Source organism: Lepidochelys kempii, chromosome 5 (assembly GCF_965140265.1).
Source record: "Lepidochelys kempii isolate rLepKem1 chromosome 5, rLepKem1.hap2, whole genome shotgun sequence".
In the NCBI taxonomy this organism is placed as follows: Eukaryota; Metazoa; Chordata; order Testudines; family Cheloniidae; genus Lepidochelys; species Lepidochelys kempii.
This window is the reverse complement of record NC_133260.1, coordinates 122277514-122304999: the sequence shown is the minus strand read 5'-3', so window position 1 is coordinate 122304999 and position 27486 is coordinate 122277514. Positions and strand designations below refer to the sequence as shown.

The window sequence follows — 27486 nt, the reverse complement described above, 5'->3', positions numbered from 1 at the left end:
GCTTTGGAAAGTTCTGCAGATATTGTCAGTCTAAAGGAAGGCTCAAAAGTAGAACTTAAAATCCATCACTGACTGATCCAATTTGTGAAAGGCCCTGCTCCCAAACCCAGTCACTGATTCTAACAAGTACCAGTACTATAAATGATTACCACTGCTGTCAGCTTTGCAACAGAGAGGATCTATGCAACCATCTCAATTCAGCAGAGTGCTTAAGACTTAAGCACATGCTTAAGCTCATTGCAGAATAGGGACGGGCTTAAGGACGTGTTTAAAGTTCAGCACCTGCTTAAGTCTTAAGTGCTTTTCTGAATCAGGGCTCTAACTTTGTCGTGTGCTTTATAGTTAAGGATGCAGGCACTGCTTATAGGCAGAGGCAGGACACAAATCCATTTAAAAGCTTTTTCCTTTTCAGTGACAACTGCGTCTAAGGGCAGACAAGCAATGCCAGGTCAGAACAAGGACAAACCCGTGTTTCCTGCTTCTCCCCTCTCCCCCCACACCAATTATTATTTCAGGGGTCCAAGAAAATGTTGTGTCAAATGCAGCTTTTATGGTGAATGTAGGTTGTGGATGAGCTCCCCCCCCCTTTCCCCCCCCCAAAGCTTTAGTTGCCCACTTTCTTTGTGAGCAAATGTAAATAAAATCCCATTTCGTTTGGGGGGGGAACTGTTGTGCTAACACTGGATTAGAATTGCTGGGATAGCTGCTGTACTTTGTAACCTGAAGTGTACTTTTTTGACTGTTATGTTTTCTTCAGATTTGAAAAAAAAAAAGAGAGAACAAAAAATAAACCAAGAACACTGCCAGCAACAGCCAGGCTGTAACTGTGGCTTCTCTCTTTTTTTCTCTGTACAGTATTATTAGTAAATAAATCTGCCTTTCCACTGCACCTACCTCTGTGTCTTTGTGCTGTGTTTCTCTCTAACTCCTACTCTTCACGACGCTCTGTGATCTCCAGGACATATTGCAGTGGAGCAGCCTCGCTCACTAAAAGAATTAAAGTACTAACCCCACCTTGGTGGTTTCTTTCTCCCCTCTTGTGCCCTGCCGCTGCTCCTGCTCCTTCTCTTTGATGCTTCACCACAGAATTAACTCATCATGCCTGTTATTGTGTCATTTTCCTTTTCCCTTTTCTTTCTCACAAGATACTTTGCCTGAAACTCCATAGACCCTATTGGTTGTAAGATCACATAGCATTTCCCTGTTTGTGGAAGATAAAGGCTCGATTTTCAGCAGTGAGCCAATACATCACAAGTCAATTTCCTGACCAGGGAAAGTTCTCCATACAATATATTTAAGTCCCAAGAATAAACAGTAATAGGACTTGGGCAGTGTCAAAATCAGTAGACTGTCCTTTACCATGAGAGTGTCCACCATATTTTTAGATGAAAACCCAACCCCTTGTTTTATTCTCAACACCACGTTTTATGTATTTAGACTTATAAAACTCCTCAGGAGGTGCCTTCTCCGCATGCTTTCGGCCTCCTTGATATAACTTTAGAATACAGCACCTAAGCCCTGCAATTTAAAGTAATCCCCCCTCTTATTCCCCACCACTACAACTACAATCCTTGCCTTCCTCGCCCTCCCACCCCTGTTTTCAAGTGCCTGGGCGAAAAGATGAGCCTTGCAACACTGCAGGTGTCTATTTGTCCCTTAGTGTCACATTACAATTTCCATTTGAGGGATAAAATGGACGTTGTGACCTTTACCAGGCTCCCTGTGGTCACTGCTGATAGATAAAAGCTGAACTTCAAGGGTGGGATGAGGGGGGAGAGGGAAAGGGCTTTGTGTCCCTTGTTGGTGCTTTATAATACAGACCAGAAAGGTTTGGATATGAGGTTTTATAAAGTTGGTTTTCCTGTGTTTTTTTAACATGAGACATTTAGATCTGGTCTACCATGGAAGTCTCTGTGGATGGCAGGAGAACTGGTATGTTTAGGACATTTGAGAAATCAAAGAAATTAGATCTGATTGACAGAAAAGTGATTTTTGGTCACTGTATTAAAAACGCCTTGTTTTTGCAAACCCCTGTTTAACACAAACATTTATAAGAAATGTTCTTTACAATTAAGGCCTGAGAAATCTCTGAGTTCACATATCTGAGTCATCCAACAAGTCCTCTGACAAAACCAGCCAAAGAATATTTGGCACTCCTGTGGGTACTAAGTTTTAAGCCAAAAAACAGACAAGCAAACAGCACAAACCACATTTTTCCCCCTTTCCTAGTCACCTTAAAAAGACAGTAACATTTTTTCACTCTCATAGCAAGTAGGAGAAAAGAAAACGCTTTCACCTTCGAGTTGATTTGGGCTAGACTCTCACTACTCTTCTCGAGTAGCCCCATTAACCTCAGTGGGATTACACATGGTGCATTCCACACGAACAGGGTTACCACAATCTGACCCTTGTAATTCATTTATATCTATTACTGGAAGGAAGCAGAACAGTTAGCAAAGTATTTGTTTAACTTGCTTGCTTGCAGCATGAGTTACTACTGATACAATAGAATATTTAAAGTAGTGATACTCAGATCTCAGTGGTTCAGGAGCCAAATTAGCAATCAACATTATGCAAAAGAGCCACAGTACTGGGAATTCATTGTTTCATTTAGTGTGTGTGTATAATGTATATATAATTCTCACAACAAAATGACTGACCAGGTATTATTTTATCAACTACAACTGGTTAATAACATAGTAAAAGCATCTTGATTGGTTAATAATGTAGATCGGTTAATAATTAAATCTCACACTGTTTTAATATCACGTTTTGCAAGGAGCCATAGGAGACACATTAAAGAGCCACTTGCAGCTCCCGAGCCTCAATCTGAGCATCACTGATCTCAAGGTGATTTAAAGATGGTTTGGTTGTAAAAATGGAAGATATCCTCTGCCGTCAGGGTGGGATTGCACAACTTCCATTAGTGAGCTGTTACTGCACACTCACAGCCCGCCCCTCTGTTGCTTTGCACACCCAGGTCTCCCACTGACTCCTTGATTCCATCAGGACCCTTCGTACTTCACACCATGTAACTTGGCCCTGATGTTCTTAGCGTTACAAAGGGAAGCATCATCCGCCAGTAATGGTATAAGTGAAAAAACACGGATGAGAGTCGCAGCAGCATTTTGGGTGCCACAGGACATTCTGTTCTCTCTGCTGTGCAGTTCTTCAGGGAAAAGTGAAATGAGAACAGTGAGATTCCCCCCGCCCTTAAGACTAAACCACGTACCTTTTCCAGCTACCACAAAGGATTGGTCCATGTTTCCATTATATTATTCTGTATTATTTGTTGATAGTGTGCTCCATGCCATACAGAAGATAGTGGAAACACAGCCTGTTTCCTGTGGAGTTTGTCATCACAACAGAAGCACAATACAGCTCAGACACATGGACTCTTAGCGGACCAGGGGGAGGACTCACCTATGACAGAATGAGGATCTTTTGCTTAATGACAACTAACAGACAGTTGGGAGTGGAGATGACTAACAATGACAGATTTCCTGGATGCTGGGGGGTTGGAGAAGAGGCTTGAAAGGGAAAGTGTGGGGGAGAGTGTCACTGCACCAAGATTAGGGGATGGGAGTCCCCAGCGTACGGGGCAGAAGGAACAAATGGCATGGAGAATTATATTTTGTCACTCCAAAGGAAAGGGGAGTTTTCTGTGAACTTGGGGGAAAGAATTGTTTCCAACTGAAAGGGTGGGGAAAAGAGCTTCCCCGTTTAGAAAACGCTGAGTGCTCTCTCTGTCGATATAAGAAATGCTTCATATCTGAGTTCATTGAACACTCAGAGGTGTAAGCCTGGATCTCCAGAGACCTGCTCCACCACAGAATTCCTGTGTGACTTTGGGCAAGTCACATAGCTTCTCTGGCCCCCATATTCCCCATCTGCAAATGAGAATAATAATATTACCCTGCTATATTAAAGATTGCGAGGCACTGCGATATTACAGAGATGGGCACCCTACAAGTACCTACGGTAACTAGAAAACCACGTGTACCAGTAAACGGGATCAGAGACTCCAAACTCCTCCCCAGAGTGAGCTCCTTAGAGTTTTCTCTCCCCACAAGCATCATTGCCAAATTACGAAAACATGGATTATTAAAAATGAACTCAGCTGCTTGCAGTGATCAGATGCTTGATGAAGAGAGCCTATCTGGTACTGTTGGACAAAAAAGGGCTCTGGAATTGTTTGTATGCAAGAGGACAAGAAAAAAGCCTGATTTCATCTCCCTTTGGAATCCATCATGGGCCGGATCCTCAGCTCAGGTAAATCAGTGCCGCTCCACTGCCTGCAATGGCGCTATCCTGATTTACACCAGCTGAGGATCTGGCCCGATGCATATAATTCTAATGTTGTCACATTACTGCTATTAACTCCTTGCAATTAAAATTAAAAACACCTGCATTATCTTAAGTTTCCTGTAACTTTAGATCAAATAAAATATGCCCACTGTGCAGCTACAAGAATAGTAACTTTTTTACCACTGGAGAAGCTGACAGGATCCTAATCAACTCATCAGTGAAGCAGAGCAAATATTTCCGTCTACTGACCAATTTATGACAGGTTTCAGAGTAACAGCCGTGTTAGTCTGTATTCGCAAAAAGAAAAGGAGACTTGTGGCACCTTAGAGACTAACCAATTTATTTGAGCATGAGCTTTCGTGAGCTGCAGCATCCGATGAAGTGAGCTGTAGCTCACGAAAGCTCATGCTCAAATAAATTGGTTAGTCTCTAAGGTGCCACAAGTACTCCTTTTCTTTTGACCAATTTATGCAATTTTTTTGGCTCGAGCTAAATTTCCAGGCGAATGGTGAGAAGTGATGCTACAGTCACATACCAAGTGCATTAACTGTGCCAAATGTGTAGAAATCCGGGGTAAGATATACACGCCCCTGGAAATACGCAGTTATTGCTATTTCGCTCTACACCTCTATTACAGAAGCTGTTATTGATCACCTTTGAAACACTGGGGGATTAGTAGACCAGGAGAAGTAACCCAGATCAGTTTCCATTCACACCAAACTGGGGAGAGAACAGAAATCATTCACTGACTGTGATATTACAGTGTTGCAAGTCTCTTAAAGCCTCAGCACCTGGAGTCATGTAATTATAGGAGGATCTCAGCTCACATTTGAAACAAAGACTAAGTTTCTAGCCATCAGGGTTGCAGGGGAAAGCTGGAAAACATTAATTCTAATTGAGTTTGTAAGGTCCTTGGGGCTTTTTGTTCTGCATTTGTACAGCCCCTAGCACAATGGGTCCTGGTCTATGACTGGGGCTCCTAGATGCTACCATAATACAAATGATAAATAATAACAACATAAAAACCAGAAGGCAAATTAAAAGAACTCCACTTTTTATTTATTTAAAATCTCATCATTATAAGCCTGACTTGTGATTTTTGTAGGCCTGACTCATGGTTTTTGAACATGGAGTTGGCAATCCTGGTATTGTTTTATTTATTATTTGTATCCTGCTAGGACTCACAAGGTGCTGGACACAGTCCAAATATGTATGCAAATACAGAACCTGCCACCAAGAGTAGATCTCACCCTTGCATGCGCTTATATGTTCCATTCTGACTAGGACTGCTATAGGGAAAGAAATTCAGTCTCTATGATTATTGGCATCTTTTTAAATATTCTTTCTTTAGCGAGCATTTTAAATATATGGCATATTCAAGAACACAAGGAAAAGCAAAGTCTGCTCTGATCCAAAGTCAACAGGAAACTTCATAGATTATAAAACCAGAAGAAACCATTATTAGATCATCTCATCTGACCTTAAAGGTCCAACAGTGTTCAGTTCTACTGCCAGAGCTTGCAACCTGGTCCTCTGAGGCCATAAGCAAGAATCACACCACCAGCCCACCTACTTAAAGTTAAGTGCCTGTGTGCTTTCAGGGCCAAGGCCTCATACTCTGTGCAACCGCCCTGAACTCAATGTGGCTGTGTGGGAAGTATGAAAGGGCAGAATTTGCCCCAGAACATAAGTTAGACCCATAAGAGAGAAAGTTAATATTTAAATGAGTCTGGCAAAATTCTACTTGCTCAGAGCAAGTAACATTTTGTTGGTGGGTAAGTGAAGTATTATGCTCTTGAGATAGGATGTATATCACCATCCCTAGCAATGTGGTAGACAGGAGAACTGAGCTATATTGGAGGGAAAGTCCCCACCAGACTTTGGCAGAATGTCCTGGAGGGAGTGGCTGACAGCTGGTCTGCATTCGGGATGCAAGCCTTTAAAAGGAAGTGTTTGGAGAGGGGGGAAGCTTTACTTATAAGGAGGGAACTGGTCTGTGTAGATGCTGGTCTGGAAAAAAAGAAATCACTGCATGAACTGCATAGAAGGTAAGAGACTCTATGATTACTGTGCTTTGAATTAACAGGCCTGTTGTAATAGCATACGCTGCAATACACCGGGTGTTTGTGTGTTCTCTCTAGGGCAGCGGTTCTCAAATTTTTGTACTGGTGACCCCTTTCACACAGCAAGCCTCTGAGTGTGACCCCCCCCCCCTTATAAATGAAAAACACTTAAAAAAATCTTTAATGCTATTATAATTACTGGAGATGAAGCAGGATTTGGGGTGGAGCCTGCAGCTTGTGACCCCCCCCCATGTAATAACCTCATGACCCCCAGTTTGAAAACCCCTGCTCTAGGGAGTGTGTGAAGTACAACACAGTTTTTAGCAATTAGCTTGATAAAGGGCTGGCCTCCAGCGTTTAGGCCTAAGCTAGTACACTTGCAAGGTTATTTGCAATAGGTGACAGGGTAGCAAAATAAGAAGCCTGACAATTTTAGTGTCCCTAAATGTCAGGGCCTCTCAAGCTATCTCAGAAGTTTACTAGAGTACCAATAGGCTAGAGGCAACATCTGTAGGATAAGGGATATTTCCAAAGACAAATCCTTACTGAAATGTCAGAAACATTAATGGAAACTGATAACCTTTGTATGGGTTATTGAATCCTCCCATAAAATGGGAGGAAATGCATTCCCAGATCCAGCAAAGTATTTAGCCATGTGCTTAACTTTTTAAGCACGTGGGTAGTCATGTGAGACTACTTGTACTTAACTTGAAGTGCTAAAGTAATATGCTAAATTGGGGCTTATATCCATCCTATAGGGCTTGCTCCTGTAAGATGCTGAGTGCTAAGCGCATGCTTAAAGGTAAGTATGTGTATAAGGGTTTGCAGGACTGGGGCTAGAGTGCTTGGCATCTTACAGGATTGAACCCATACAAAGGATTAACACCATGCTGGAGAGGCTCTCCTCCTCCGTGCTCTATGGCCTTTTTAGAGCACCCTTAGTGTCATCCTCATTACGCTCTATAGGATTTAGGCCTGCAAGAAGGCTGCCTACGAATTTAACCGCACTGGAACAAAAATGGCGGAATATTTGTAGGTGCTTCCCCGGGCCTGTGGCGTGTTACGTAAGCAGTAATCTCACAATGCACTGTGATGAAAATAGCTATGCCAACCCCCACCCCCTCCCCCCAGCTTCTGCTATCGTTTTCCAAAGCACTTTCTATGAGGGAGGACTTTTTCTGCCAGGGGTCACCAACACACCAGAGGCCAGTATAAACCCCTCTTTATAAAATCCTGAATGGCTAGGAATTAAACTTCTCACTGCTGAGCTTTAAGAGACCAGCAGCTCTTTAGCATGTGGTGTGTCACACCTTTTAGGGCAGCAATGGGGAGCAGTGCTCTCAAATCATAGAATAATAGAAGATTAGGGTTGGAAGGGACCCCAGGAGATCATCTAGTCCAACCCCCTGCTCAAAGCAGGAGCAAACCCCAGAATGAATTGGATTAGGCTAGGCCCTGAATTATGCGGGGAGGGAGAGTTCTTGTCACTAACACCCCTCCCTGTAGGACTGATGTTGTTGTGGTACTTTCCTTGGCCTGCTGACAAGAAGGGAAATCTTTGGAAACCAGCCGAGTGGGGCTCCTAGTTTGGGGTGGGGGCTACTGAGCATGCTGTCCATACAGCATCCTTAGCCCAGGGGCTAAACCCAAGATGCTAACTCAGCTCTCTGCATGGTAATGTGGAACTAACTGCCCAGCTGCACACACACCCTCTTCAAGTACCAATTCCCTCCATTCGTCCACCTCTCCTGCTTCCATTCCCGGCTTCTGCCCCCTTCTTTGCCCTCACACATGCATGCCTGCATGCTGCTACTCCAAGCTGCACACAGACACCACTTTGGAATGGGAAGGAGGGAGCTCAGCTAGCCCCGTCACTAAGAGTTGAGGGTCTGATCCAACTCCCACTGTAGCGAGTGGGAATAATTTAATCATCCTGGATAGAAGCTGAATCATGTCATGAGTGAGCAGATGGGAGAGTGGGGGATTGTCACATTACACACTGTGCTGCATCAGCCATTGCTGTTGCTGAGACTAGCCTCCCCAAAGCGCTGTCCCGTCTGGAGAGGCAGCAGCATGTGACTTCATTTCACACACAACGCCTAGAGAACGTTGAGACCTCTTCCACGGGGCAGCCAGGCTCAGGGTTAGCAAGGTTTTTCCCTCAGTGACTCTTCAACCTTCTCATTTTCACCTCTGCTGTGGACGCCAAAGTGAGACTGTTTGAGTTTTGACTATAAAGTGGGTTTACTAGTAGGTGGGGTGGAGGGATAAAAACAAACCAGTTGTACTAAGCCATTACTTTGTTGTATGTTTTCTGAATGAATTAGCCTTTCACTCCTGGAGAGCTGGGAGCAACCAGACATATCCTAGCAAGACAAGCATAGGACTTTTAACCAGGAACCCCTTAGTTCTAATCCCACCTCTGAGATGCTCCACTGTTGCCATGGACAAGTCACTTAAATGTCCCACCTCAATTTCCCCATCCACTGAAAAGATGTGGGGCTCCTCCCCCTCTGCGGTTAATGTGAGGATTGGCTAATGCCTGTAGAGAGCTATAAAAAAATCCAAGTAGTCACATCTTGGGTCACAAATGAAGTGAGCCTACTGGCCTCATCCTATTCTGGACTGAATGATTTGTCCACACTTCACAAATGTTACAGCCCAGTTCAGGAAAACTGGTGCTTTCCCTGCCAAGAAATCCCGTTGCGGAATAGCAGGAGCATTGCAGAACAGGATTTGGGTGTGTTTGGTGGAGATAAATGAGGAAGCTTGGACACTCTAGGATACTATTGCAAGGCTGTTCAAACCTCACACTTCAGTTTAACCAGTCTCACACTAGGAAAGGACTGGAAGGAATTTGCCAGCATTGAACAAGTTAGCTGGCTACATTATGTGGGGAAGAAGATTCCCCTTCTGTAGAAACATTAAGCACTGGCCACTCCCAGTGGCCGGATAGCAGACTACACTGACCAATGACTTCATCTAGTACGGCAAACTTTACATTCCCATTCCTGGTTCTAGCTGGTGCTGGCAGTAGGGATGGGTGAATGCCTCAGAGTCCAATGATCTCCGTAGGCAGGGGCATGATATTTGGATCTATGAGTACAGGTTTCTTCTGATCCAGTTAAGCTTTTAAGAACCACCCCCCTTCACACAATCGGCCCTAAGCATTGATCTCTCCCCCAGCCCCACCCCTAAGCAGCTCTTATCTTTAGTTGTCTTTTGAAGACAAGTCCATTGGCTTCTTACCGTCTCCCTTTCTTGCCCTCAGCTAGGGTGACCAGATAACAAGTGTGAAAAATCAGGACAAAGGGGGTAATATGAGCCTATATAAGAAAAAGCCCCAAATATCGGGACTGTCCCTATAAAATCGGGACATCTGGTCACCCTACCTTCAGCATGTGACTGGCTGACCTCCTCCCAGATCATGAGGTGTGACCAGATAGTCCATTTTGTTTCTTTAGTATGATGCCTCAAGGTAGGCCCCCTCTTCCCCAAATCTCATAAGTGTTCTTTCTGGGAGGACTGGCCTGCCTACCCTGACATCCTGTCGGAAACTCGGTAGCAGGTCCTGTTGCTGCCACTGGCCCTTTAAACATCAAAGAGGCTGAGGTAAATCCCAGCATGCAGTAGGGCATGGGGGAACTGCTTGGCCTCCTCAAGGACAACAATAAGGTAAGTTGGAGGAGAGCCTTGGGTTTACTGGGGGCAGTGAGTCCTGTGGGGAGAAGGTGAGCTAGGTCAGTCCAGCTGGCTGATTCTTCCCCAGACTCTCTGGGACTTTGGGGTCCCCGTCCCCGCAGGAATCTTCAAGTCCCAGAGCCCTGGAAAGGGAGAGATGAGGGCCATCATTTTGTTTGTTAATGGCATTAGTGCCCACGACATGTTAGGCACTGTATAAACATATAGGAAGACACAGAACCTGCTTTTAATCATTTACAACCTACAGCTCCAATCCTGCCAACATATGTGCTCAGTTTTGCACATGTCAATAGCCTCATTGAACTTAATAAGTGAACTCAATGGGAGTATTGCCATTGACTTCATTGGGGCCAGGATTTTGCCTAATGGATCAATTAATATGTGTAAAGTTAAGCACATGCCTGAGTCTTTGCTGGATCAGGACCCAAGCAACTTACAACCTTACGGGGTGGTCTCACAAGAAAGTTCTAAAAGTGAAGGGGTGAAATAAAACCGCTCTAGCTTCCTGTGTGGACATTCTTAACTCTAGTACGAGGGCCCTTTTCTGATTCAGTGTAGGTCACGTTGGAAGGGGTTTATGCGACATTGAGAAACCCCCACTCTTATTCTAGAGTGAGTGCCTACGTGGGCAGTTAGAACAGTTTTATATACAGTTGGTAAAGCTTTCCCATGTAGATGTGCTCTTAGCAATCTAGTTATATGACCAGTGTCAGATCCCTGATAGAAAAGAGATAAGGAAGTATGTTTTGGGCATCAAAGATTTAAAAAGGGATAATGGACACAACAATAAAAATGGGTAAGGGGATAGAAGTGTTAACATGAGAGATAGTTAAAAGGGCATTTGTTTACTTCTGAAAAATCTGATAACATGATCTCCATGGGGAGGGGTGGGTTTTGAGCATGCACAGATGAGGGCTCAAGCTCTAAAATGGTTAAGATTCAACTTAAAATGCAAGTTCTAAAGCTGCTTTCTGACATGTCAAATTTAAAATAGTTCTGGAACAATCTGTACAGTAATTAAAATTTCAGATTTTAAAACAGTCATGGGATTGAAAGGAAGAGATACTGGATACAGTTGTGCAGACTGTTTTTGCTTTTCCTTGACCCTGGTGTGGGATTTGCCTGAGTAAACTACTACTAAGTAAGGGCTAAGTAAAATGGCTCCCTTGATTTCAGAAGGAGCGTTGACCCTGTAATGCCAGAGGAATGACTGCATTGCATGTTAGGATTAGAGGTAGCTGAACTGTCTCAAAGCAATCCAGAACCTCTTCACCCATTTCTAGAAGAAGCCATAATAGGACATTCTGATTCTGAAATGACTGGGTATGGTTTTTGTTCATGCCTAGCATTCTGCTGGGACCAGAAACTGACGTGCAAACTACCTTCAGAGAGCCTGTACTTGTTGAATTTCTAACCATAACTAGATGTGGGTGCCAGAAATCTCACATGAAACCTGTTCCTGTGAGCTTTCCAGCCTGGTTTTTCTGGACCCACACAGTAAATAGTTTGGTTAATTATGTACCTAAGGTACCAGTCACTATAGTATCAGAGCACCTCGCTATCTTTGCAACACCCCTGTGATACAGGGCAGTGCTACTGTCTCCCATATTAGAGATGGGGAACTGAGGCACGCAGAGGCTAAGTGACTTGCCCAAGGTCACACAGGAAGTTTGTGGTGGAGCAGGGAATTGAAACCAGGTCTCAGTGCTCTAGCCACTGGACCATACTTCCTCAATTACATGAAACACACCCAAACTCTCAATTCTTTTAGCTAGTGAGAGATTAACACTGAGAGATTATTGAAGATCTAGTGCAAGAGGAAGAATACCTGCCCCCAACTCAAGTAGACAGGTTGCTGAAGACAGATACTATTCCCATGTAAAGAATGCTCTGTTTTTGTCTGCCTAGAAGCTGTTGTCACCAGCCTGCTTGTCTGATGTTCTGTAGATTCAGAATAAAAGGGGGAGATTCTTAAGCATCATTTTGTCAGGCAAAGCTCAGAAAACACTGCAGATAGCAGCATGTGCAAGTGAAAGCTGACATAAGTACAGTAGGGTTTACATAACATACAGCCTAGAGTCTCTGACCTTGATGGTACCCCTGAGATAGTCCTGATTTGTGCATGAATAACTTTTGAATTATTTCTCTGATATAATGGGCACAAACAAATGCATGTCATCTTGTTGCATCCTTATTTCCAAGTGCACCTAAGGTTTGGTTTGATCTAGAAGATTGTTTCCCATGGATGTAGTTTGGACAAAGGAGTCCCCGTAGAGCAGTGATACTGAGACCTTGGTAGTTCAGGAGCCAAATTACCGATCAACATTACCCAAAAGAGCCACAGTACTGGGGATTCATTGTTTCATTTATTTTTATAGAATATAATTCTCACGGCAAAATGACTGACCAAGTCATTCTACAATTGGTTACTAACTTAGATTGGTTTATAATTAAATCACACGCTTCTTATATGTGCTGCACAGAGCCAAAGGGAACACATTAAAGAGCCACTTGCAGCTCCCAAGCCTCAGTCTGAGTATCCATGCTCTGAGTTCCTGTAGCATTTAGATCCCGACTTCAGCAAAGCAGTTGCCTAAATTCCATTGAAGTTTGAGACATAAGCACATGCATGCAGCAACCACGCACATCAGTGCTATGGTCTCCTCACAAATTACATTGATTTTACTACACCATGCTTGTAAAGATCAACAATATGCCCTTGTGGTGCAGCAGTGATGGAGGGAGTTAAAGCACAATTTGTATGGCATTATATGAAGTAGACTTATAAAGAATCACCATGGGCAGACTGATGCAGTGGTGGTATTATTACTATCTTTACTTCAGTGCATAAGAGCCCTGTCATGGATCAAGGCTCCATTGTGCTAGGTGCTGTATAAACCCAGAACAAAAAGATAGTGCCTGTCCCAAGGAGCTTACAATGGCATGAATCCAAGCAGAGCCCCAAACATTAGTATAGGTTACTGCAGCTCCTCATGGTTGCAGTCCATGTGAAATGTTCCATCTGCAGTAAGCACTGATACAAAATAGAAACCCTGCCAGCTGTCATGTCTTTATATACAGTCTGGCCAGAATTTCCTGCCCCCTTCCCCCCCCCCACCCGCGTAGTCGATCTGACACCACATTTCAGATGCAGGGTAGCAGCGGAACTATTCACGTTGAAACCATCTCTTTAAATCGTCTAGCTGGAAGTTTATACCAAGGAAAGCGGCAAAGAGTCCTGTGGCACCTTGTAGACTAACAGATGTACTGGAGCATAAGCTTTCGTGGGTGAATACCCACTTCGTCAGATGCATGCATACCAAGGAAGTTACCAGCAATGAGCTTCTGCACTTATGGGTGGGGAAAATTACAGCCTCACAGGGCTGTGCACAATTACCTCCCCTCTATAAACAGTGCAACCTCAGCCCCTCTAATACAGATTGCCTGGCAACCATCTAGCACCCCTAGTGCTTCACCACTGTGCTAGCTACACACCCAATGTGCATCAGTGGCTCTGGGGGATTTAATAAGGGTGTGCACGACCTCCCTGCTTTATAAGGCTGACCTGTGTTGTACAATGCACTCGTGCAGAGCCACAAAATAATCCCCTGCCATTTTTAATGATCTCATTGTGGTGCACTGATATGTGATGGGAGGGAAATGCCACAGTGTAACCATTGCAAAGCTGCATCCTGACTCCGAATTGGAGAGCCATCTCTTTTAAGTACCACCAATAGGGAAGAGGGGGGAACTCTTGCTTACCATTTAGAAATGTGTTTTCAAGAGTCAGAAATGCTTCAAGGGCTACCTTCCCCCCATTCTTTTCTCCCTTCCTTTGTACTCCCATGGCAACCCATTCTGAACTAATAAACTCCACGGTGCAAATCCGCTGAGTCACTGATGTTTCAGTGGGAGTACCCTCTCAGCAGCAGTCACTGCAATCAATAGACCTTAAACCATGGCTGAAGATGGCATTAAGCACCAGTAGATAGAGTAGTGTCCCATTTTATCAGTATAAGATCTACTTTTTTTAAGTTGCATGGCTATAATAAAACAGCAACCTGCAAAATCAGGGACCATTTGACACAGGCAAAATGCACAAAAAGGAAGGAAAAAATAAGGGGAGAGAATACAACACTAAAGTCTCATTGTACTCTTTGGGCTTGAGCAGTCAGGGAAGACTGAGTCTACAGAAAAGACAAATGAGGAGACACAGGCTCGGGTTGTTCATTCTAACATGTTTGTTTACAATCTGAACATACTCCCTGTTGCTCTGAACAAAGATGGGCATTGACCAGCAAGGCTGACAACTTGCAGAAGTCCAGAAAGTAGTGGTCTGGGAATGAGACTCTGGCCCAGAAGACCCAGATTCTCATTCCAACTCTTCCATTGACCTGTGGTGTGACCTTGGGCAAACCACTTCCTATCTCTGGGCTTCTGTTTCCCCTCACACCTTTTGTCTTTTCTATATAGTAAACTTCAGGGCAGGGACTATCTCTGTTTGTATAGTGCCGAGCACAATGACGCCCCAGTCCTTAAACACTTTAAACGTAAGAGCACAGTCCTGGGCTATCACTCAAAAGTGTTACCATCGCATGCCCGTAGCTGTTTTGAAAACAAAAGACAGTCTGCCTGAGTTCAGGTACCCACCACTCCATTAAACAGAAGGAGTCAAATCTTGCCCCGATGCAAGTATGTCAACTCTTCTTGACGTGAGTGGGCATTCAACTTATCTATGCCCAGGCTGCGTTTCGCCTTGGGACTCGGTATCTTCTTTTGTCAGCCCATTGAGTCTAAAAACATCTGTCTTCACCAGGTAACCTAATTCAGTGTTAAACTAGGGGTCTGCACTGGCCGTTAAACCCTTCTGCTGATTCCTTTCCCCTTATCAAATGTTGCTTGTCACAAAGATTCTCAAGTGTCACTAGTAATTTTAACTGTCTCTCAATTCTTGGGTACCCAACTTGAGATCTCTGAGAGGGGCCTGAGTTTCAGAGGCTGGGTACTCAGTACTTCCCAAAAACCAAGCCCCTGATGTCTTGCATTGGGCACCCAAAATTACTCACTGCTTTTGGAAATAACCCACCTATTGCTCTAAGGTGCTCAATGCCTGAAACTCTAATTCTATTAATCGCAGAGAAATCCATGACAGAACTGAATCTGGAAGATCCAGACAACTGAACAGCAGAGTTTAAATAATTGTAATATTTAAATGTTCTGTTCATAACATACATTTATTGATATTTTAAAATGTCTGAATAATGGAAGAACCATCTCCAAACCTCTGTTCAAAACTCAAACGAAACTCCTCTTAGACTGTCTTGAACCTCAGTGTTCAGTTCATCATTTTAAAAAAACACAACCTTTCGTTTTCTTTATGCCTCTACAATTCTAGGTTCCAGCCAGGAATCCACGTAAAACTGCCAAGATATCATGAAAGAGGCTTTTCACACAGCATCTCCAATCCAGCTTGAGAACACACTGGGCCAGACCATTGGTCCATCTAGTCTAGTGTCTGTCTTCTGACAGTGACTGGTGCCAGGTGCTTCAGAGGGAACAAACAGAACAGGGCAATTATCAAGTGATCCATCCCCTATTGTCCAGTCCCAGCTTCTGGCAATCAGAGGTTTAGGGACACCCAGAGCATGGGGTTGCTAATAGCCAGTGATGGACCTATCCTCCATGAACTTATCTAATTCTTTATTGAACCCAGTTATACTCTTGGCCCTCACAACAGTGCTTAATTGGTAATGAAAGAGGTGCCAGGGCTCAAGCAATTGTTTACTTTCAGAACTGGCACGGCAAGCCCAGAGGGGCTAGGGCTATTAACTGCCAAGCCTAGAGGTGCCAGGCCCCAGCCCTGGCCATTTCTGGCACAAATTAAGCCCTGCTTCACAACATCCCCGGCAACGATTTCCACAGGTTGACTGTGCACTGTATGCCGTCGTATTTCCTTATGTTTGTTTAAAAACTGCTGCCTATTGATTTCATTGGACGACCGCTGGTTCTTGTGTTATGTGAAGGTTCTTGTGTTATGTGAATGTAAATAACACTTCCCTCTTCGCTTTCTCCACTCCATGATTTTATACACCTCTCTCCTAGGTCTCCTTAGCCCTCTCTTCTAAGATGGACAATCTCAGTGTTTTTACTCTCTCCTCATCTGTAAGCTGCTCCATACCCCAGTCTCTGTACTCCTTTCAATTCCAATATCTTTCTTGAGATGGGGTGACCAGAACTGTGTGCAATACTCAAGGTGTGGGTGTACCATGGATGTATATAATGGCATATTTTCTGTCGTATTATCTCTTTTTCCTAATGGTTTCTAATCTGTTCGCTTTTTTGACTGCCACTGCACAATGAGCAGATGTTTCCAGAGAACTCTCCATGATGATGCCAAGATCTTTGTTGAGTGGTAACATCAGATTCAGGCCCCATCATTTTGTATGTAGAGCTGGGATTGTTTTCCAATGTGCATTATTTTGCATTTATCAGCATTGAATTTCATCTGCCATTTTGTTGCCGTTGTCACCCAGTTTGAGCTCCCTTTGTAACTCTTCACAGTCTGTTTTGGACTTACCTATTGAGTAATTTGGTATCCTCTGCAAATTTTGCTACCTCACTATTTACCCTTTTTCCAGATTTACAAATATGTTGCACAGTTCTGGTCCCAGTCCAGATCCTTGGGGGACCCCACTATTCACCTCTCTCCACTGTGAAAACTGACCATTTATTACAACCCTTAGTTTCCTATCTTTTAACCAGTTACTGATCTATGAGAAGATCTTCCCTCTTATCCTATGACTGCTTACTTTGCTTAAAAGCCTTTGAGGGATCTGTCAAAGACTTTCTAAAAGTCCATGTATACTGATCACTCTTGTCCACATGCTTGTTGATACCCTCAGAGAACTCTAATAGATTGGTGAGGCATGATTTCCCTTTACACAAGCTGTATTGACCCTTCCCCAACATAGCATGTTCATCCATTTGTCTGATAATTCTGTTCTCTACTATAGTTTCAACCAATTGCCTGATACTGAAGTTAGGCTTACTGGCCTATAATTGCCAGGATGGCCTCTGGAGCCTTTTTAAAAAAATTTGACATTGCATTAGCTATCCTCCTGTTCCAGATGACTGATGCTGATTTAAGCAATAGGTTTCATACCACAGTTAGTAGTTCTGCAATTTTGTATTTAAGTTCCTTCAGAACTTTTGGGTGAATACCATCTGGTCCTGGTGACTTAGTACTGTTTGTTTTATCAAGTTGTTTTAAAACCTCCTCTGATACCTCAATCTGGGACAGTTCCTCAGATTTGTGACCTGAAAATACCTGCTCAGGTGGGAAATCTCTCATGTCCTCTATGGTGAAGACCAATGCAAAGCGTTCATTAGCTTCTCTGCAACAGTCCTTGTTTCCTTGAGTGCTCCTCAAGCACCTTGATTGTTCAGTCACCCCGCTGATTGTTTCGCAGGCTTCCTGCTTCTGGTATATTTAGCAAAAAAACCCCAACATTTTGTTTTTGTTTTAGTTTCTTTTGCTAGTTGTTCAAACTTTTTTTTGGCCTGCATAATTATACTTTTACCCGCAAGTTACCAGAGTTTATGCTCCTTTGTTTTCCTCAGTAGGATTTGCCTTTCAGTTTTTAAAGGATGTCTTTTGTCTCTAATGGCCTCTTCTACTCTGTCTAGCCATGGTGGCATTTTTTTTCTCTGACTATTTTCTTTATTTGTGGTACACCTTTAGTTTGAACCTCTGCTATGGTGTTTTTTAAATAGTCTCCATGCAGCTTGCCGGCATTTCACTCTTGTGACTGTTCCTTTTAATTTGTTTGTTTTGCCTCCACCTTTTTTTGGCATTACCCTCCACAGTAGCGTTTAACTTCAAAAAGGGGACTTCTCCCCTACAGGGATGTTTAAATGTAATTACATTATTAATGTTATTATCGAGTAGTTCAGCTATATTATTCACCTCTTGGATCAGATCCTGTGGGCCACTTAGGACTAAATCAAGAATTGCCTCTCCCCTTCTAGGTTCCAGAACTAGCTGCTCCAAGAAGCAGTTATTAATGGTGTCTCTGCATCCTACCCTGAGGTGACACATACTCAGTCAATATGGGGATAGTTGAAACCCCCCAACTTGTTTTGGGTTTTCTGTTTTTGTAGCCTCTCATGTCCCTGGTAGTTATAAAATAACTATCATTACCATCCTGATCAGATGGTCAGTAGTATATTCCTAGTGCTATACTCTCATTATTCAAGAATGGAATTTCTATCCATGGAGATTCTTTGGTGTAGTTTGATTCATTTAAGATTTTTACTATCTTTGGCTACATGTTTTCTTTGACACGCAGCGCTACTCCCCCACCAGCGTGACCTCCTGTCATTCCTATATATTTTGTACCCAGTTTCTGTAATGCCCATTATGTCAAGAGCCTCATCTAATATCTGGCAATCAAGTTCACCTTTGTTAGTATTTAGATTGCTAGAATTTGTGTACAAGCACTTACAAAATTTATATTTAGTTGTGGGCCTTCATGTGATGTAATTGAATGTGACTCTTTTTTCTTTGACTGTTTCTCTTCAGTTCCTACCTATACTTACCAACTTCTATCCTTTCCTCTTTACTAGGATATAGCATATCTCCTTTAATAAATCCTCCACTAAGGGATGTCTGTCTGAGCCAAATGCTCCTCAGCACCTGTGGGCTTTCTCCCAGCCCCTAGTTTAAAAACTCCTCTGACCTTTTTTAATTTTACATGCCAGTAGTCTGGTTCCATTTGATTTAGGTGGAACCCATCCTTCCTGTATAGGCTTCTCCTTCCCCAAAAGGTTCCCCAGCTCTTAGTGTTCAGAGGAGGGATTTAGGTTTACTATCTCATCCACACATTGAGACCCTACGCTTCTGCCTATCTAACTGGCTCTGCTCATGGCAGTGGAAACACTTCAGAGATTGCTACCATGATGGTCCTGGACTTCTTATCTAACAGCTTAAATTTGGCCTCCAGGACCTCCCTCCTAACTTTCCCTGTCGGTGGTACCTACATGGATCACAACCACCAGCTGCTCCCCAGCACTGCACATCAGTCTGTCTAGATGTCTTGAAGTCTAAAACCTTTGCACTCCATAGGCAATTCACCATGCAATTTCTCCTAGTCACATGAACCCAAGAATCTGGATTTCTAATAATCAAATCCCCCATTACAGTACTGTTACCCGTCTCTTCCCAGGGTTCCTTCCCCTAGAAGGGTATCCTCCGTGTGAGAGGATACTATGACATCTGGAAGGAAGGTCCCAAGTATGGGATCATTTCCCTTCAGTCCAGCTAGATCAGGGGTGGGCAAACTACAGCCCACAGGCCGGATCCGGCCCCCGGGATTGACCCCCATGGTGCTGCAGGCCCACACCGCTCTCAGAAGTGGCTGGCACCATGTCCCTGTGGCTCTGTGCATTCCCCTTGCCTCCAGGCACCGCCCCCACAGCTCCCATTAGCCAGGATTGGGGAACTGTGGCCAATGGGAGCTTTGGGCGAGGTATCTGGAGGCATGGCAAGGGCAGCATGCAGAGCCCTGTGTGCCCCCCACCCCACCCCTCCCACCCCCGGGGCCTTGCAGGGACATGGTTCTGGTTGCTGCCCGGCCCAGCTTGGGGCCAGGGCAGGCGGGCAGGGATCCTGCCCTGGCCCCGGTGCAGGCCACTACCGCCCCGGAGCCCAAACCCCTCCTGCACCCTGCCCCCCAACTCCCTGCCCTGAGCCCCCTGTTGCACCCTGCACCCCTCCTGCACCCCACCACCCTGCCCTGAGCCCCTCATACACCTGCACCCCTTCTCTGCCCCAATCCCTTGCCCTGAGCCAGTTCCTGCACCCCACACCCTGCACTCCCTCCCACACCCCTGCCCTGCATACAATTTCTCCACCCAGATGTGGCCCTCGGCCCAAAAAGTTTGCCCACCCCTGTCCTAGATGCAGGAGCATTTGGCACAGGATGCTAACTGACCTTTCTTTAAAATGTTAAGTCCTTTAGGTTCACGATATAACCCAATATTATGACACATTCCCATTCTAACTTCGCATTAAACTTTGACACGTCGCGCCTTGCTAGATTTCTCCCTCCAAACCTAGGCAGTCCTTTATTAGATCTCCTTCAAGCATGTGACTCTGCTATGAAACAAACTCAATCTATGCATCAATAAGTTACACTTCCTTTGAATGTCATGCTAAGAAATTATACATGTTCACTACACGCTTTAATTCTTGACTGTACCAGGTGACTAATGTAGGAAGCGATACAATATGTGGATGTTATTTATATATGGTGGCTTAGCTTTTGGGGCAGCTTAATTGTACTTCGGGGGAAAAAAACTGTAGCACTATAGTCTGTCTTAATTATCGATCAGGGGTCGGCAACCTTTCAGAAGTGGTGTCGAGTCTTCATTTATTCACTCTAATTTAAGGTTTTGCATGCCAGTAATACATTTTAATGTTTTTAGAAGGTCTCTTTCTAGAAGTCCATAATATATAAGTAAACTATTGTTGTATATCAAGTAAATAAGGTTTTTTAAACGTTTAAGAAACTTCATTTAAAATTTAAATTAAAATGCAGAACCCCCCGGACCAGTGGCCGGGACCTGGACAATGTTAGTGCCACTGAAAATCAGCTCGCCATAGGTTGCCTACCCCTGTTATAGATCATCTTCTAAGATTGCCAGACTTATTCAGTAAAGGCCAAACTCTGCTACCTTTACTCCAGTTCAGTTTACTACCTTACTCTGCAAGTAGTCCATGTCACGCTGTCTGGTGTGGCTCACAACCGTGAGTGCCAACCTCAGGGCAGACGCCCCACACTGGTGGTATGTTCTAGAAATAGATTTCACCCAACCCAGTAACAAGTGTGAAGTCCTGGAGCACTGTAACAGTCTTAACATGGAGTCACAGACCGAGTGCCCAAGGGGACTACCTTGCCACCCAGACAAGCCAGATTTAGTAACTGTCACTTACATACACCAAAGGTCACAAAAGGTTCAGGTTGCCTCCAGTCCCAAGAAACCAGTCACTTACCCCAGATCAATTTGTACCTTAGATCTCACACCAAAGACAACACTTGTAGCCAATCCTGTAATTAACTAAAGGTTTATTAACCAGGAAAAAGTTATTTACGGGTTAAAGCAGGCAAGATATATTACAAGATAGTTCCCAAAGATGACAGAGTTGTAGTCATCTGTCAGCACTGAATGTCTTTTAGGGCTAACCCAGGTTGCCCCTAGGGATCTCTGCTTTTGTTTCCTAGCTCCAGTCCTGAGAGTTCAAACAGCCCCCACAAAAAAATCATGTGATTTCTATCTCTATTTCCTTCTCCCCGAATTCAAGCTGATGGGACCAGCTTTCTTGCAGTAGCACCTTTATGGGTGTGAGAGCCATTAGTCCAGACTTTGTAGCATGATGCTTCATGATGGCCCACTCAGTTTTGATGGGCCTCCTTGACGGGAGAACCACTCCTCCTGCCTGAGCAGGCATTTTTACAGTTACAAAGCAAAATGTGCATGTCTCCTTATAGCATGGGATCCAGACATTACACATAAGATCAGTGCATGCAGCAACTTACAAGCGTTTTATAGAGTCTAAATGTATCTTTACAAGTCTAGCACCTATCTTGAACAATACTAACATACAAGTGAGGTGGTCTGGTTTCCAGCTCTGACTTTCAGTACTCAGCTGATGCCTACAGCCTGGGCATGAACTGGCACCTGGTCTACTAGTGTTGCAGGCCCACTAAAGGAAACTGGACTATTTACTGTGTTCGATCCATTGTGAATAAGGGAGGCAACATGTGATTGTAAGGACCAGTTCTGATCACTGTTTACCAAAAGCCAGATTCCACCATCCTTTCATGGAGTAGTGCTTGTCTCACTAACTAGTCCAATGGATTTCAGTAGAACTACTCAAGGAGTAAGGGAATACTCACTGCAAGTAAGACTGGCAGCAGAATACAACCTTAAAGGAACAAAGTGTCTAGTCTGACACAAGAGGAGAGAGCGCCGTGCATCTTGCTCTTGATCACGGGGACAATTTTGGCCCCCAGCATATAACCAGAGTACAGAGGTGTGTGTGTGTATGGGACCCAGATGAGAATCTAGGGAAGAACACTGTCACACAAAGCTGTTTGAGGAGGAAAATGTGGAGATTTCTGCAGAAATGTTAGCACTGTGATCTCAACGCACCGTTGAGCATTGAGGCTGTCAGCTCCACAGTTTGTACTAGAGGTGAAAGCAAACCAACCCTGGGAGCTTCATTTGGAGGCTTGAGTTTGATTCATGCCAATCTGTCCAAACCCTTATTTTGCAATGCGCTATCCTGATTCCATCACTGAGCTGTCAGATGTGGTACTCTGTTGGACCACTGTCACACCCATCTGTGGTGGAATATTCCAATCTGCTGCTATTTCCTCTTCTAGGGCTGAAGCATTCCTCTAAGGTGAACATCCCTCTCCCTACGCAAGGCCCTTTCTCTTCCTCCCCGAACTCATTAACCCTTTACTTTACTGGATTTCCACACTAGGCAAACCCAGCGTTGGTGTGTATAGTGGAGGTGGAGGCAACCTCTCAGGATAAACCATGGCCCTTATCCAAAGCCCCTGAAGTCAGTACAAAGAGTCCCACTGATTTCAATGGGCTTTCAGTCTGGCCCTATGTGAGCAAACATCGCGGTACATCGTTTCTCTGTTACCGTAACCCTTCCTGCTGTTTTCATTGGGCCTAACGCTGCAAACCAGGTCTAGAATGCCATACCTGAAGAGATGAAAAATTGAGACAGATGTGTCCTCTTTGCCACACTTAGCTACCTACGTCTGCATGTTGATAGAGCATGATCTTCCTTTTTCATCATTGTCTGACACCGAGACCCTTATTCATACAAGTCTGCCTGTATCGTTCCAGGCTGTCTGCTCCCCACAGGAGCAAAACAGAATGATATCTTTTGAACTAGGAATCTAAAAAGGTAGTGAGGTTACACTCCTCTCATTCCAAGATGCCCTTATGGTGAGGCTTCTTTTCATCATAAACAACCAGCTCACCACCAAAGGCATTGCAACATCATTAGTGTCTTCTTCAAAGAGAACCTGTACCCTACCTCAGGACTCCAGTGTGTTTCTGAAATTCTCTGAAGAGGAAACTAGGTTTTATAGTTTAAATTTAAACTTTGGAACGTTATTATTTGTATCGCAGAAGCAGCTAGAGTTCGCAGCTGAAATCCGGGCCCCAGTGTACTGCACATTGAACATTCACACAGAGAGACAGTCCCTACCCTCAAGAACTTAAAATCTAAACAGACTTAGGTGTCTTGGGCTAGAAAGGGCTCAGCCTTCCCAGACCTTAGCCACCAGCTCAGCAGGTGAACCTCTCTCTAGAGGTGCCAGGACCAGCATGGGACTGAGCCACCGGGCAGTGCTGGAGGCAGAGTCCATCCCGAGTGCAGCCAGTCCCCAGACAGCTAGCCCCATCCCTAGCATGGCTACAGTGAGTCTGGCCCTCAACTGTGCCTGCAGGCTGGTACTAGCAAGACCGAGGGATGGGGGAGGGGAACAGGCTGTAAAGGAGGGAGCCAGCCATAGCCAGCTGTGGTCACCAGCACCACCAGGCAGTGCCAGGAGCTGTCAGCCCTCAACCAACCCTCCTCCCATAGCCCTAACCCATCCCACCTCCCCAACCCCCAAATAACTCTCTCAACCCCCTCCCACCAGCTCCTGTTTAACTCTCTTATTGGACCAAATATCACCCAACTATTCCCATATTGGGGACCCCAGTATGTCAGAATTGGGGGGTACACATATGGGATCCATTTAAAACTGACTATTGTAACCAGTGAACTATACAACTATGAACAAGTTAAAACTTTCCTTGGTCCAGAAGCCCCCTACACAGTACTTGTGTTGTGGTCTCACTGACCTCATGATCCAACACACTTGGAAAAAAGGTACATACCGTGTAAAGTATACAGGTGTCGATCTAACTGTCCCCACATTTAGACAATGAAAATAGATCGCCACGGTGACTATGTAAAAGGCACAATCACAGCAAAGTGGCAGTAAATGGCTACTACTTTGAGCAAATGGTGACGCATTCTGAACATACAAAGCTTTTACACTTTGCACATTTTTGAATGTGTGTTTTTTTTGGTTTTTTTGGTCTCGCTTTCTGATCAGATGGAACATCCCCTTTTCTTCGGTTCTGGATCAGTACCCAGCGCCCTAGACATGGCTTCCCTAGAAGCCTAAGGCAAGGCTGCAATGTTCCTTTTCTGCACCAATGGCTTCACCATTTCTTCAAGTTCCTAAGAAACATCCATCGCTTACTCAAAGATTTATTAAGCCTGGCACGCAATAGTCATTCACATACACCCAGTAAGCCAAATTCATCCTTGGTGCAATTCCAATAAAGTCAGCAGAGGGCCAGCAAGGATGAATCCGGCCCACTTATGCCCAATGACTGATGTGTAACTTCATCACCATTTGTGTAAGCTCTGAATGTGCCCCTCAGTTTCTTCTTCCTCCTCCCAACAGTCCATTATCAGCATCTGATTCTCTCAGCACAGGGGTTCTCAAACTGGGGTTGGGACCCCTCGGGGTCATGAGGTGATTACATGGGGGTCATGAGCTGTCTGTTTCCAACCCACACCCCACTTTGCCTCCAGCATTTATAATGGTGTTTGATATGATTTTAATTTATAAGGTGGGCGCACTCAGAGGCTTGCTATGTGAAAGGGGTCACCAGGACAAAGGTTTGAGAACCGCTGTTTTAGCAGCTCATTCACTCTAGCAGCCTGAGTTGTATCTGTCTCATTAAGATTTGCCTGGATGTAGCTACCTTCTTTTGGGTGGTCTTGAAGTATCATTGATAAATACAAGGTGCATGAGGAAGCTGTAGTCTCCATCTTCTTCACGCAGGGAGCTCCTGTAACGCTCTTGCCAGTTTTCCTGTTCTGTTGCAACAGTGCCACGTACCATGATTCCATTTTAAGAACCACCGCTGCTTGTAACTACTTACATGTCTCTAGTAGGAATGCTACACTTCTGCTCCTTTTTATTTCCCTTTGCTTACCTCTGTGACTGTAATGCAGAAAAGTTTGCCATTTGCTCCAAACAAGACCCATCTTTCTGACGCACAGGATGGCAGGAGAAGTGGCTGATACTGTAAATGCCTTTTATTTTGCTTTCCTTTCTGCAGACACATCGCTCACTGAGCTTCTTCTCCTCCATATCCCTGTAATCCTTCACAGAGTTCACTTCCATTGAGCCTAATACAAACCCCTCTGGGAGCTGTGTCAAGATTGGCTTAATGGGAGTGGGTTTGTGACCAAACCTTTAGAGTTTTCCCCTTTTTACTTTTTCCTCTTCCATACGGTATGATTTTTTCTATTCTTTGCACAATTTCCCTTGCTTTGTTCTCCTAAATTGTAAAAATGGACTGTGGATGTTCTACTTAATTTTGAGGGCATGTTAATTGTTATGAGTAGAAGAAACTACAATCAAGGATTTTTGCCTTTTTAGGTGTCAGTCTTAGTTACTTCCTCCCAATATTCTTCTCCAAACCCCTCACTGCATCTCTCCTCTGTCAAGAGCTGTGCATCATGAAAGCGCTGGTGACTATGCGGGTGCCCTTCAGAACAAGACTCTGGCACAAAGCGTTCTCTGAATCTTTTAACCTTCACCTTCAGTCCTAGGACTGGTCTCTACTTAAAACATTTTAATAGCATAAGTATGTCAGTTAGGGTTGTGAGTTTAGCTGTTTGTTTTTTGTTATGCTAACAAAAGGCTGAGTATGGACATGAAGTTATTTTGGGATAGCTTATTTTAGTTCCTGAATCAGAGACCATGTCTACACTTACATACCTTGTGTAGCTGTGATATGCCAATGGGGGAGAGCTCTCCCATCATCAAACCAGCTCAATGAGCGGCCAGAGAGCAGGTGTGTGTCACCCCTGAGCGACTTACAGTGCTAATGTAGACATGGCCTAAGCTATCGTGGTATAATTGTCAATATGAGGGGAGAATTTGTAACCACCTGATGGAATACCACACTGTCAGCAGCATGCAGGAAGCCAGGGAAATGCATTGTTGATCTTAAACCAATTGCTATCGGAGGGATGTCCACATAACCCCAGCATGGAGGGCAAAGACTTACGGGCAATGAGACTGACATACCCTAAAGGCTTAGGATACATCTACACTGCAGAGGAGGGGTGTGAATGCAGCACATCCAGGCATACCTGAGTTAGCTCTAATCTAGCTAGTGCAGGTACCAGAGGCATCTTTTCAGAAAAATGCTGGAAAGTGGGGAGGGAACCAAGTTGTCAACTTACAGATGTGCTCATCCTGCAAGGTGTGGCCTATGCTGCCTCCCTGTCCCACCCATAATCATCCCCAGCGGCCTCCCATTCCTCTCTCCTTCCCCTGAGCTCTCACTCACTGGGCAGGCAGAGCGACTCCAGTGAGCTCGTGCAGGCTACCTACCGAGCACAGCTGTAACTGGGTTGGTGGGACAGGACAGCTTCTCCTCGCCCCTCCCTGGAATGTGCCCCTCCAAACCATTCATGCCCCCCACTAGCAATGCCCTTGTCTGGCAGGGAAGTAGAAGGCTTAACGGAGCATGAAAAGTCTGGCAGGAGCAACTGCCCCCTTTGCCCTAAAGCAATGCCCTTGTGGGTACCAACAGCAGTGAAGCTAGGGCTGGATGACTTTGGTACCCACCAGGGGCTAGCTGTCTGAGTAAGGACAGGAGGTCCCAGGCTGGCTTTTGAAGCCTGAGGTGCCACAGGTTCACTATACTAGCTAGATTAAAGCTAGCTCAGGTATGCCTACATGTGCTGCAGTCAACCCCATGATGACTGCCTTGTAGACATATGCTTAGAAGTAGTCCCTAGGTCCTCATACATGGAATCAATCTCTTACATAAGAAGCCTTTATTAAAGAAAAGTGCTACCAACTAAATAGACAAACAAGCTTCCATGCAGCTTGCGTTCCAGTTTATCTCCTGGTTTACCAGGGACCACACCCAGCCTAGATCTCTGTGACACAGACCTCTATAAGCTGAATAATATATTGGAAGTAGAAGCTAGGGTGACCTTCAGCATAAGCTAGGGTGACCAGACAGCAAGTGTGAAAAATCAGGACTGGGGTGAAGGGTAATAAGAGCCTATACAAGAAAAAGACCCCAAAATCAGGACTGTCCCTATAAAATCTGGACATCTGGTTACCCTAGCAGAAGCACCTAAAACAAAATCCTCCTCCCATCCAGGAAAGAAGTGTTGGGGTTTTTGCTTTTTTTTAAGGGACTCAATATGTAACTGAATTCTTCCTGCAGGGCATAATGTAGGAATTTCAAGGTGGTCTCACATAATCTGTTTTGTGGTTTAACAGTTTCCAGG

At 44.5% G+C, this 27486-nt stretch overlaps 1 protein-coding gene across 12 annotated transcripts in view; it reads left to right on the top strand.

Moving 5' to 3' along the window:
- The window catches only part of PALM2AKAP2 (PALM2 and AKAP2 fusion), a 503398-nt gene that overhangs the window by 309198 nt on the left and 166714 nt on the right, over positions 1–27486 (top strand). Inside the window, exon 1 of one of the 12 annotated variants that reach the window (XM_073345686.1) lies at positions 6341–6356. The exons of the other annotated variants lie outside the window; for them this stretch is intronic. Within the exon in view, the coding sequence (XP_073201787.1) occupies positions 6341–6356 (16 nt within the window). Of the gene's footprint in view, positions 1–6340; positions 6357–27486 lie in introns of those variants that run through there. 12 annotated transcript variants of the gene reach the window in all.